This window comes from Barbus barbus (genome assembly GCF_936440315.1).
Source record: "Barbus barbus genome assembly, chromosome: 8".
NCBI lineage: Eukaryota > Metazoa > Chordata > Actinopteri > Cypriniformes > Cyprinidae > Barbus > Barbus barbus.
The window spans coordinates 29,636,560-29,649,860 of NC_136736.1; the positions used below are offsets into that span (position 1 = coordinate 29,636,560).

At 35.1% G+C, this 13,301-nt stretch overlaps 2 protein-coding genes across 2 annotated transcripts in view; one reads left to right on the top strand and one right to left on the bottom strand.

Moving 5' to 3' along the window:
* The first annotated feature begins 629 nt into the window (after positions 1-629).
* LOC306873811 (synaptogyrin-3-like) lies at positions 630-6,456 on the top strand. The gene is made up of 4 exons (XM_079423302.1): positions 630-779; positions 2,500-2,734; positions 3,596-3,741; positions 5,058-6,456. Exons 1-4 carry the CDS (start codon positions 678-680, stop codon positions 5,274-5,276), a joined length of 702 nt encoding a protein of 233 aa, XP_079279428.1. The 5' UTR covers positions 630-677; the 3' UTR covers positions 5,277-6,456.
* Positions 6,457-11,659: 5,203 nt separating this feature from the next.
* The window catches only part of LOC306874339 (voltage-dependent T-type calcium channel subunit alpha-1H-like), a gene marked incomplete at its 3' end in the record, with an annotated part of 54,376 nt that continues 52,734 nt past the window's right edge, over positions 11,660-13,301 (bottom strand). Inside the window, exon 33 of the mRNA XM_079424305.1 lies at positions 11,660-12,676. Coding sequence (XP_079280431.1) covers positions 11,660-12,676 — 1,017 coding nt within the window. The remainder of the gene's footprint in view (positions 12,677-13,301) is intronic.

Genomic DNA, 13,301 nt, shown 5'->3' on the forward strand with positions numbered 1-13,301 from the left:
ATCTGGCCTGCATGGATATCACATGGGCCAGATGTGAGCCGGATCTGGGCCAACACTATGTTTATTTATTATTTTATTATTTATTTATTATTATTTTTTATTTACTGTTTATTTATTACAATATTATTTCAAGAAGGGTCCCCCAGTAGGAAACGCGTTCGTTTTTTTTTTTGTCAGGGTTGCCCTAGTAAAATTTGCATGTCAGGGGCTAAATATCACCTTTTGGGGTCGCCTTTTGGGAAGATTCATGTTGCCAAGTCCGTGGGTTGAGGCAAGTAGGGCTCGCTGCAGCCCACAAGATCCAGGGGGCGTGGTTGGATTCAGATCCAACTCCTCCCACCTTTCATATACCTAAACCTACACATCTCCACCCCCTGATCCCTAAACCCACCCCATCTCCACCCCTAAACCTACCAATCTCCACCCCCTAGATGTGGATCCAACTACGCCCCCTGGATCTTGTGGCCTTCAGTGAGCCCTACTTCTGAGTCAATGAATCTTCTTTTGTGAACTCAACTGATTTAAGAGATTCGAGTCACTGAGATGAATCAAAGGCGCGCGCTCGACTCTGGGTGTGCACGACAGGGCAGGCGCTCGTGCACGCGCTCAGCTCTCCTCTCCTCTCCTCTTCCGCAGAGTATCTCACAGCAGCAGCAGTCAGCAGCGACTCTGGGAGGATGGATGGAGCGGGCTCGTTTGGAGCGGGCCGAGCCGGTTCGGCCTTTGATCTGATTGCGTTCATCAAACAACCACAGACAATCCTAAGAGTCCTGGCATGGGTAAGAACAGCGGTCTTCCATGAAATATGACTGACAGATATGATGTATTGCCATTACTGTTTCCCTTTTAATGGTCGAGCGATTAGTTTAACAGGGTTGATTTTCCACCACGCTCTTTATATGTTTTTATTTTCATTGCTTAGCATTTAATTGGCGTCTGTAATCGTTTAATGTAATGATTGGGTGTTATAAGATGCTGTCTGTCTTCTTTAGGTGGACGCACGTCAGATGTTGCTGTGGTAGTGACGCACGCGCAGTTTTAAAACTGCTGTAGTGCCACTGGTTTGGGTCATTCTTAAAATATGGCGATGAATACATGACTTTAATAATAATAAAAAACTACAGTGATATTTAACAGATTTTAGATATTTAATAAACCTTATATAATGCATTTTTTCTAGCATTTTAATAGGCTATTAAAGTTTAGAGAAAGAGACTGTGCACAGGCTGATTTCCCTACCAAAAATAATTGATTTACCCTACCTATGAATGTCATGTTCTCACTTGGTTTATTTACATGCCACTGGTGTATTATATATTGATTTTAGTCTGATCAATAGTGCTTTTTGCGGATTTGTCTGTGCTGTTGTCACTGGTGTTACAACCCTTGCTTCATTTGTGCATTGCAATAACAAAATTAATAACAAAAGTCAAGTTTTATGATTAGTAATGTGCTAATAAATATGTAAAAAAATGTCAATGGATTTTTTTTTTTTTTTTTCTCCATGTGCAAATGGTACACCAGAGGTTTAGGTTATTGAAATATACTATTTAAAAAAATAACAAAATATTAATGTCAGATCTCCTTAAACATTGTATTTTTTTATTGTAGTAACTAGAACCAAGTTATCAAAACTGTATTATAGGATAATAACCTGTACTGTTTTAAAACTTTTAAAGCCCATTTCTCAGAAATGACAAAGTGAGCTTGAACTATGTATGAACTTACTGTATTAACTTCACGGATGACTGATATGTTCATAAATGCACACCAATTACCAGATCTGTGCCTAAGGGCAGAGGAAAATTGTGTTTTGACTTTTAAAAAGCCTCTATACACTTTAAAATGCTTTGTACTAGTTTTAATTAACTGATTTATTCAAGGTATATTATTTAATATGACTGAATCGACCTGAGTACATTAGGTCACGCCGACAAAAGAGGGTCAGATGTAGAGCTTTTGAGGCATGTTGCTTCTTCCTTTAACGCAATGTTTATCTAGCCAGCCAATAACCAAAGCAGCTGTAGCTGGTTCTATGACGACTATGTGATGTGATGTACGCGTCAGTTTATGGGGTTTCATTGCCAAAAATAACACATGGCACCACAATAACTGAGCATTGCTACTGATTTTCTCTTACTGTTACTCCAACAAACACTACACTACACAATGTGCACTTTTTTGGTGATCAATTGTCTGTTTGAGTGGCCGTGGACCGTGTGGTTGTGCGTGATCTGTTGCATTAGTGTGAATTAGCCACATTTTCTCCCTAAGGTGTAAATGAAATTCTTTCCTGGTAATTGCATAACACGGCATCAGCAAAAGAATGATGTGTCACTTCCATTTAGCATGCATAATATAAGTGAAGAAAAGCTTCACTTAGATGCCTTCTGAGAAGGCAAATCATTTAAGGGGTTTTATGAATTTAACACCGACCAGGGATGAAGGTTATATACCTATTGCTGTGACTCATGTCTTTTTTTCGCTGTCTCTCTCCAGATCTTCTCCATGGTGGTCTTTGCTTCTATAATAAATGAGGGTTATGCGAATATGGGCAGTGAGCGACTGCACTGTGTCTTTAATAAGAACGCAGACGCCTGTAACTACGGCATCACTATAGGAATTGTGGCTTTCTTAGCCTGCGTCTTCTTCCTGGTCCTGGACGTCTACTTCCCCCAGATCAGCAGTGTTAAAGACAGAAAGAGAGCAGTGCTGTTGGAGATGGTTTTTTCAGGTAAAAATATTCGGTCATGACTCATTGTGATTTTGTGAATAACGATAATTAGTTTATTTTGATGCAGTCAGAATTATATCCAGCCAGTGATTTTCATTTACTTGTGCATTTATGGCCACTGACGACCATTTAAATGCCAATCTGAAATATTTATTTATTTAGTTAGTTTTTTAAAATTTTTTTATTACAGTTTTACTCTATATCTTCACAAAGAGTGAGAAATATCTAGTACAGGGTGTCATAGCAATGAAAAGGTTCATTATAAACTGGCTGGGGAGATGGTTTTTTTCAGTGCTATTGTAGTATAATTGAGATACTGTAATAGTTTTTGTTAATATTTTGAATTAGTTTTTATTCTTATATTTTCCATTTTTGTTTTAATTTTAATCAAATTTTCAGTAACTCATTTCATTTTTATAAGATTTATTTTTATGTCTACATAGTATATTATATTTTATTTCAGTTTTAGTTATTTTAGTACATCAAGTTAAACTAAGTTAAAATGACAAATGTTGCCTTGCCAAATAATTGAAATTATTATTTAAATGAGTTAATTTTTTTTTTAAATCTGATTTCAGTTAGCCTTTATTTTATTTGAAGTAACAAATATGTTCAACAAATATGTTACAAATATGCTATATAAGGTTTATATTTTTAGGTTAGTATATAAGGTTTTAGTTTTAGTTAACTATAATAATTCTGATTTGTTCTATAGGCCCAATTGCTGAAATTTGTCAATATGTTGTCAATATGTTTGTATGATAATAAAATGTAGTGTAGCTGAAAAAAAAAATAAATAATTTTTTTTTGAAGACTATATTTGTAACTTCCCCCAAACATTTTCCAATCCCCTCTCTTTAGGATTCTGGACGTTCCTTTGGTTTGTAGGATTCTGCTTTTTGGCCAGTCAGTGGAGTCATACTTCTCCTAAGGAGCTGCCGCTGGAGCAGGCGTCAGACGCAGCACGAGCAGCTATTGCCTTCTCTTTCTTCTCCATCCTTACCTGGGTAAGACACTTCATCTTATACATACAGTACACCATCACAATTACTTTCATATTTGACCGCCAGCATTGGTGTTTGTGTTTCAGGCGTATCTATGTCTGCTAGCAGTGCACAAGTTTAAGAACACTGCCTTTATGGAGGATAAACAGAGGCTTTTGTCCAAACAGCCTAACAGTCTCTCAGTAGTGTAGATGTAGATTTCATGTACTACTCCTACACACTAAACTATGCTAGTCTGACAGTAGTATAAAGTGCTATTAGTATGGTTAATACACTCAGAAAAAAAGGTACAAATCTATCACTGGGGCAATTCAAAAGGTTTAGGTTCTAATATGTACTTTTAAAGTACTAATATTGATCTTTAATGGAGTAATATGTACCATTTAGGGGTAAATAAGCTACAAAGGTGTACCTTTTAGCTTTTGTACCTTAGGGTACCACCCCAGTGACAGCTTTGTATGTTTTTCTCTGAGAGTGTAGAGTGTGTGCACTTTATAATAAGCTAGATTTATAATAAACATTATACATCTCTGAAGCTTAAAAGCACAAGAATAATGTGTTATAAATGTTGATAAAAACTTAAGTTCTAAAGATTTTATATAATTGCTGGTTGTTATGAAGCCTAGATTTGTAGATATTAAACTACACTATTTATGTATACATATACTATATTCTAATGATATACTAATTAACCAGCCAATATTTTAAGATTTTCTCAAATAATAACTGTGCCCAAACTGTGCTAAATTATGATAAAATTAGCTTTAAATGATTATATTTTTGAAAATATACACTACTGTTTAAAATGTTGAGGTCAGCAAGAGTTTTTTTTTTTTTATGACAGTTTCCACAAAATATTAAGCAGCACAATGTTTTTTTTTATGATTAGCAATTATGATTGCTATAAAACTGAAAGAATGCAAAAAGTATTTTGCATTAACCTACCTCGAGATTTTTTATTTTTTTAATTGGATGCAATATATTTTAGTCAGAGTAGATGATATATGTAATTTACAATTTTCACTGTACAAAAACTCCATAAAAACACGTCCTGGATGAAAATAGACACCAGACGTAAACACAGGCATTCACATAACATTACATATATTGCGTACTCTGATTAAAGTACACTATTATAAGAATGAACTTATACTTCTAGATCAAGTATTGTCAAAAAATATTCTTCTTGTGTATTTACACTGAAACTTGGTTAACTCAAGCATTCCAACTAACTCTTGCTGATACCTCATGAGTGTGATTGTCTTTCTCACTAACATGCTAATCAGACTAATATGCATAATCCTGGTTATCCTGACTAGGCGGGCCTAACGGTGTGTGCCGTTCAGAGGTTCCTGCTCGGTACTGACATTACACTGTTCACCACCGAGCACACGGCCGGCCAGCCACCCAGCCAGCCGTACCCCTCCAACGACGTCATCGGTCAGACCACCATCCCTGTCAACGCTTACCAGAGTCCACCGCTCATCGAAACCGTGGAGACCCGCCCCCCTGGATACAAGATCCCGCCTGCATTTTAATCCACAACCAATCAGAAGGCAAGGAATATAGCAGCGCTAAAGGACAGAGTATAGACTGCCGTCAATGTTAGCTAAATGTATCGTATCGTGTTTTAGTTACGAGGTGGCGAGGGGATGATGCTCACCTTCTGTAGTCCGCACTATAATACAGTCTGATAATATATAGTCTCACTTTAACCTGAGCAAAGATGGATGTTTTGGGCTGATTGTGATTGCCTACCCAAATGTTTTACATTCGGCTACAAATAATTGTCAAAATCACCACGTGCTATTCATTTAGTAAAGCAATTTATTATTATTGTTTAATTAAAGAAATTTAAAATAATTAAAGGTGCACTAAGTATTGGCTGTTGCATCATTTAAAAGCAAAAGTTTTTTTCTAAATGAGAATTACTTTTTTTTGGCCAGTGCTTATTAAAAACATTTTCGTTAATTTAAATAAGGTGATTGAAATAAAATCGATTAAATAAAATATAAATCGTACATGAAAAACTAAACTAAAACAAAAGTACTATTAGTTTCTTTCAGGGTAAAACTTTTTGCCAATTGCAAAAGTTACTTGGTGCACCTTTAAGTATAGCAAAAGTATAGCTTATATTATATTATTATTTTTATGTTTCTGATTATCAAATGATACAGTCTTGGCACATCTGATTGACAGAAGTACCAAATGATACATCAATCAACGTCTACTGCGGTTAAATCAGTTCTGTCCACGTCATTTGTGTCAAAATCTGTTTTTGTTGAGAGAGAATTAGCAAATGTGTTTATAAGTACAGTATGCCACTATTAAGAGAGAGAGAGAAATAATGAGAAATGGTAAAGAGAGTGAACAAATGTGTGTGTGTGTGTGTGTGTGTGTTTGCTGATGGACTCTAGTAGCAGTCAGAGACATTCCGGATGAGATAACTAAGATTACTGGAACAGATTGTTTACTTTAACAAGCATATTTGTGCATATGTGTGTGTGTGTGTGTGTGTGTGTAAGTGTGTGTGGGAATGCGTGTGCTTGCTCTATTTCTGTCTAATTGCATGATATGGTAAAAAGCCACAAATTCCCACTGAAGCAGAGATGTAATTGTTATATTTTGTTAATGGAAGAAGTTAAAGTGGTTATTAAAGTCTTTAAGATGACATATACAGTACCATGAGGTCCTGAATAAAGATGAACCAGTACAGTGAAGCAGACTGCGGGACGATGCTATTTTGTGTGCTGGGATTGCAAAATGACAAAACCATATTCCACAGAAAAAATATAACAGCATGAAGTTTTGGAATAACATGATGGTGAGTAAATAATGACAGAATTTTCATTTTTTGGTGAACTGTCACTTTAATTCTTAGGTAATTCCGAGAGAAGGTGAAGAACTGTAAACTAATTTATGACTGTGGCTCGTGCTGTTATAACAATAAAATTATTATATATATATAAACATTCACTAATTGAAATAAAGCTGAAATCAGATAGCAATATTAGATGAAAAAGTAATTTAAGAACTAAAATCACAAACTATAACTGAAATGCAAATAAATGAATGCTATATAATATAGAAATAACAAAAGCCTTAAATCAAAATGACTTGAAAACTGAAAATATAAAAGTAAAAGTTAATAAAAAATATGAATAAATACTAATAATATTTACTAATACTAATAAATAATATAGTTTTGGTTAAAACTGAAATCTTAAAAGCTAAAATAAAAATTATACTAAAATAACAAGTTTTGTTACAAAAGACAAAATAATAATACAAACATTGCCCATTTATGATACAATGTTTACAATGTTTGGTGAAGTCTTCGCTGTGTATCAGTGAAAACAATGTTTTAGGTTTAAGCATCAAAAGACAGCTTTCCTCTTTAATCATTTCAATCACTCCAATTTAATAAGCAGACTTTCATGTTTCCATAAACCTAAATGCCATAAAATGTCCTTGAAAATAAATCTGAAGCTATACAATGTTTACAGGTATGAAGCTGTTCTTGAATTTGCAACTAGCTTTATAATACAGTGTGTCCCTTATGGTAGTGTGCTTTATTATGCCATAAAAAACAACAGAAATGAGGGCAAGATACAGTTGGGTTGATATACATGCTATTATTACCAGGTCAACACACAGAAGCTTTCTGGTGCCATCCTTGTTTATAATTTCAAATACATTGGGATATATTACAAGGTACAGTACTGTTTGCGTTTCAAAAACCAATATGAATAAGCTGGATGACAAAAACCTTGCAAGTGAAGTTTGGAGGATGGAATTCTCCACAAATAGGGTACAAACTAGTGTCCTGTGGCTTTTTTGTAAAATAAATAAATATAAAAATGTCACGTTCTTCAGACAAAGAGCTATTAATATGTTTAATAAAGTATTAGCTAACATAAAATTCACAGCATGCCAATAGCTAGTTTCAAACATCAACCATTCAACCCTGTTATTAAGGTTACATTAAGGAAAAAAAAGATGTATTTTTGTTACTTTATGGGACATATACGTTTATCAGTAACTACAAACCAAACCCAAAATGAAAGATTTAGGCAAAATGCCTCCTTTCACTGACACATAGTTTTATTATTATTTTTGTTGTTGTTGTAATATTCCTTTTTATTATTGAAGTTATTTTTTAGCACTATTTTGTACCCTGTTATTGGAAACGATTGGCAGTTTACACACTGATCTGTCTCTTAAAGTTTCACACATGGATTAAAGTCTACAGGAAACATAGCATTGGGAGCAAAATAGAAATCTTTTCAAGTAGTTAACAGTCTCTAACCGTTTAATGCTCATAGTTTTTCAACAAAATGTATCTTGATACTCAATGGATGCTCTCATCTGTAGATGCACCCAAAAGCATCATGAAGCAGTCAAACAGCATTCTGGATCTCACACTGCATACAGGACACATATCCTGACCTCAATACAGCGATACTCATTTATATTTAGCAGCCCTTGGTTTTCCCAAATACCTCCATTACACTCTAGTTAATCATAAAATACATTTTGTAAAGATATGATTAATAATAATAATAAAAAAATCTAAATTGTGAAATATTACAATATAAAATAATGAATAAAATAATTAAATAATTTTCTATTTTAATTTATTTTTAAAATGTAACTTATTCCTGTAATGTAAAAAGCTGAATTGTCAGCATCATTTCTCCAGTGTCACATGAATCTCCAGAAATCATTCTAATATGCTGTTTTGCTGCTCAAGAAACAGCTATTATTTAAAAGAGTCGTTAGCACAGGGTTAAGTGTGAAAAGCCCATGTTTGACTGGTAATGCGGGGGAATGTTAGATACATGTCTGTCTTTATGTGAGGAAATGACATTGGTACTAAACAAGCGTCATGTTGTTGTAAATACTGCAACACTGACAAGAAAGGAAATAATGATAATGCTATTCAATACTTTGCCTAAATGTAAATGTTCATGGGCTAATTATTACTGAAGTGTTAGCATTCATGCTAGCTCATTTCTTTGGAAATTTCGATGCTTGTGCATGGAATAAATAAATAAATAAATGTCCTGATTGAAAGTTTACATGAAGCATGTCAGTGAAATACAGTTCAAAAGAAAGAACACAAAATTTATACAACCCGAATTCTGGAAATGTTGGGACGTTTTTTAAATCAAATGAAAACTAAAAGAATTTCGAATCACATGGGCCAATATTTTATTCACAATAGAACATAGATAACATAACAAATGTTTAAACTGAGAAATTGTACAATTTTATGCACAAAATGAGCTGCTACAGGTCTCAAAATAGTTGGGATGGGGGCATGTTTACCATGGTGTAGCATCTCCTCTTCTTTTCTAAACAGTTTGAAGACGTCTGGGCATCGAGGTTATGAGTTTCTGGAATTTTGGTGTTGGAATTTGGTCCCATTTTTGCCTGATATAGGTTTCCAGCTGCTGAAGAGTTATGGTCGTCTTTGATGTATTTGTCGTTTAATGATGCGCCAAATGTTCTCTATAGGTGAAAGATCTGGACTGCAGGCAGGCCAGTTCAGCACCCTGACTCTTCTACTATGAAGCCATGCTGTTGTAATAGCTGCAGTATGTGGTTTTGCATTGTCCTGCTGAAATACACAAGGCCTTCCCTGAAATAGACGTCATCTGGAGGGGAGCATATGTTGCTCTAAAACCTGTATATACCTTTCAGCATTCATAGTGCCTTCCAAAACATGCAAGCTGCCCATACCGTATGCACTTATGCACCCCCTACCATCAGAGATGCTGGCTTTTGAACTTACGTACAGAGATTTCTCCAGTTTCTCTGAATCTTTTGATGATGTTATGCACTGTAGATTTGCAAAGCCTTTGCAATTTGACGCTGAGGAAGATTGTTTTAAAAGTATTCCACAATCTTTTTACGCACTCTTTCACAGATCGGAGAGCCTCTGAGCCTCTTTACTCCTGAGAGACTCTGCCTCTCTAAGACATCCCTTTTATAGCTAATCATGTTACAGATCTGAAGTCAATTAACTTAATTAATTGCTAGATGTTCTCCCAGCTGAATCTTTTCAAAATTTCTTGCTTTTTCAGCCCTTTGTTGCCCCCGTGCCAACTTTTTTGAGACCAAGCATCAAATTGGAAATTAGCTCATTTAGTGGATAAAAGTGTAAAATTTCTCTGTTTAAACATTTGTTATGTTCTCTATGTTTTATTGTGAATAAAATATTGGCTCATGTGATTTGAAAGTTCTTTAGTTTTCATTTTATTCAAATTTAAAAAAAACGTCCCAACATTTCTGGAATTCGGGTTGTATAAAGACGTGTTTACAGTAATGCCCTTTCAATGAAAGTCAAAGGGGAAAATATTTCAGAAGGTTTAAAGAAAAAAAGATGAATTTCTGGTCGCTACCTATGTGTTATTAATTATTACATTTCACTACATTACAAGATAAATTAAACTCTTTTAGTGTATTTGTTTGTCAATTTTTTTTTTTTACATTTTTATTTTGAATTAATACATTATTGATTTATTGATTTTACTTTAAAGTGGCACTCCAAGTCCTCCACAGACTGTAAAATTGGAGCACATTTGACAAGAAAATACTATTTCAATATCATTATATTTCAGTTCTACTTCAAAATTTCATGTTTACTTCAAAGTGTTACTTGCCATGTGAAATTTATTACCTTCTGAGTGAAAACAGTTTCAGTTTCAGACTAAAAATTGGATATAACTTTGCATAGACAGGGTTATTAGGAAATGTTATTACACTAGTGTCATGTCGACACAATGCTAAAGTCTTGTGACTATATAGTTTCAAAACAGTGTCTATTTTATCCTGCTGCAATGCTTTTCCCCATAGACTTCCACTGCATCACTGTACACACAAACTGAGGAACAAATCAAAATGATTTTTCTGTATTATCTGAATCATTTTCTGTATTAATCTGCAGCACAGATGTAGAACTTAAACCCGGAACATTCCTTTAACACGCTTCTTCCTGAAGGCCAACAACATGTAAAACTCTGACCCTTTACAAAAATATCACATGCCACACATATATACAATAATCATCTCATTCATTCAGTTACACAATCTGCATTATGAAACATGCACGTTTCAGCTAAAATATCTCTATGTGTCGTATACTTTGTAAGACAATAGGGTGTTAAAATTAGGGCATGACTGATTTAAATCTGATTTAAAAAAATAACAATAAATTAAAAAAATTAAAATAAACTAGATTTTTATAATTTCTCAAGCTATCTTGAGTGTTATTTTTTGCCAGCGCAAGAAAGAAATCTAATCTTTTAAAAAGCAAAACTACACTTCTGCATGATTTGAGGTATCATTCATGTCTGTCGCACAAATGCTGGATCGCAATTTGTGTCAAAATTTTTACAACAAAAACAAGCCATCAATGCTTCCTCCTTCAGGATGTGGTTCATGTGTCTTTTTGCGGTGAAATCCTTACTGATATAAGTAAACTTAAAATAATAATAATTTACTGGACTGAAGCAACTGTGCCCCCTCAAACAAACTCAACACATAAGCAAATATTGTTCAATCAACTTAGATTTCATTTTCCAGGCTTTTCAGGGTAACTTTAAATGACACTTTTTGAGCTATGAAACTATCAACCTTTCAGACCCCAAACAAAATATGAGGGTTAAAATTGCACAGTCATGTGCAGTAATCATATGCCACGATGCAACATGTTTCTGTGATGGATGTTCATATGAACTCACATAAAACGTCTCAACATCAGTGTGTGTGATGAACACTAATAAAAGTTCCCTAATCAATATGATCAGGCAAAAAAACATCAGTTCCATCAGAAACACATTTGCATACTTTTGCCGACACTGCCTCTTCCTGTTATTAAAAGGCAGAATGCATGAGTGGCTTCCTGCGCGGTAGCCTAGGCAAACGAATCCTCATTTCCTGGATCCCTAGTGCTGGCCATTCTGACCAATACCTTCTTCCTGAGTGGACTCTGAGCTGTGTCTCCCACCACCCCCGAACGCGCCTCGGGAGGGAAGGAGTGCGTCGACTGGTCACTATCAGAAGGCAGTTCCGACAGGCTGCTCAGCGAACGTACATCCAATTGGTCAAAAGAGAATTGTGGGAGGGGCAAATGACTAGGCAAAAGAGGTTCATCCTGCATGTCAGGAAGATCTATGGACTCCCGTGGTAGCGCAGAGTCAAAGGACGGTGTCCGCCGTCTTAGGACTGTGCTGTGCTCCTGACTGGCCGCTGGAGACGGAAACTCTGCGTCGGTGGGAGGGTCGATGGAGATGCACGGCGGGCTCATTTTCTCCTTCTTGGGCATTGGAGAAGGTCCAGGTGGCTGCTGCTGAAGCAGTAACTCTTCCCCGTGCGTCGAGTGACGCCGAGGGACGTGGAGTTGAGATAGGAAGCCATTATTTTCCACACTGTTGTACTTCCGTAGACATTGAGCGGTACTGGTGCCCGGCCGGCGGGATGTCCCACAGTGTAATGAGTCTTGAGACTGGGCTTCAGAACAGAAGGGCGGTTCATAAGGGGACAAGTTATGGCTGCGTGCCACACGCTGAGAGGCTCTTCTTTGGGTAACGTTCATGTTGAGTCGTGCCACCTCATGTGAATCCTGTAGTTTGGTTTGTGCATGTGCGTGTGTTATTTCTAGAGCTTTTCTAGATTGTGTCTCGTACGCAGCCTGTCGACAGGGGATGCTGCGCTGGCTGTACACGTGTCTGTTTGTTTGTACGCTCGCTGTCCGGTTGCGGAGGGGAGGGGGAGGTGAGGCCTGGGGCGAACACGGGGCAGATCCACCAGTGAGGGGAATGCTGGGTACTTTGAGATGAAGATTATCACTGGAGCAGGGTTTGCTCGGGATGTGTAAGGTGTCTCTGGAGTCAGTGTTTGTGGAATCAATGGAGTCGCTCTTTATTGCTTGCTGTAGGTAAGAACACATGTACTGTCAGAACACACATTTAAAAACGATAAATTACATGTCAATCATGATTACTTTATTGCTATTTTTATTATAATGAAATAGATTTAATCAATTTATTGAAAATAAATTAAACCTAATACATAATTGAATACAAAATGATTACAGATTATAAATTATAGATATACATTATAGATTAAATTATATATTAAATCAATCATCAATCATTAAATTATATATTTGTATAAAATTTTCAAATTATATATTTATTTTTAATAAAATATTTAATTATTTAATATTTTAAGTATTTTATTTATTTTAGAATTTATATTTACTTTATAGATTTAATATATTTTAATTAGATTTAATCCAAATTTAAACAAAATGACTATAATATTTTGTATTAATTAAGAAAATAATAATAACATTTTCTGTAATAAATAGATGTGAAATGACTATATATATATAGATATATATATATATATATATATGTGTGTGTGTGTATTAATAGGTTAAATATTTATAACAATTTAAATAATCATTTATATAAATGGAAATGTACATGTGATATCATTTTAATTTAAACGATAGACAGACAGACAAACAGACATAGATAGACAGATATTTT

Excerpts from the sequence above, each read along its gene's own strand:
- LOC306873811 (XM_079423302.1), top strand. The coding sequence starts at position 678 with ATGGATGGAGCGGGCTCGTTTGGAGCGGGCCGAGCCGGTTCGGCCTTT. Across the intron at positions 2,735-3,595 it reads GTTGGAGATGGTTTTTTCAG|GATTCTGGACGTTCCTTTGG; the intron begins GTAAAAATATTC and ends CCCTCTCTTTAG. Across the intron at positions 3,742-5,057 it reads TCTTCTCCATCCTTACCTGG|GCGGGCCTAACGGTGTGTGC; the intron begins GTAAGACACTTC and ends TATCCTGACTAG.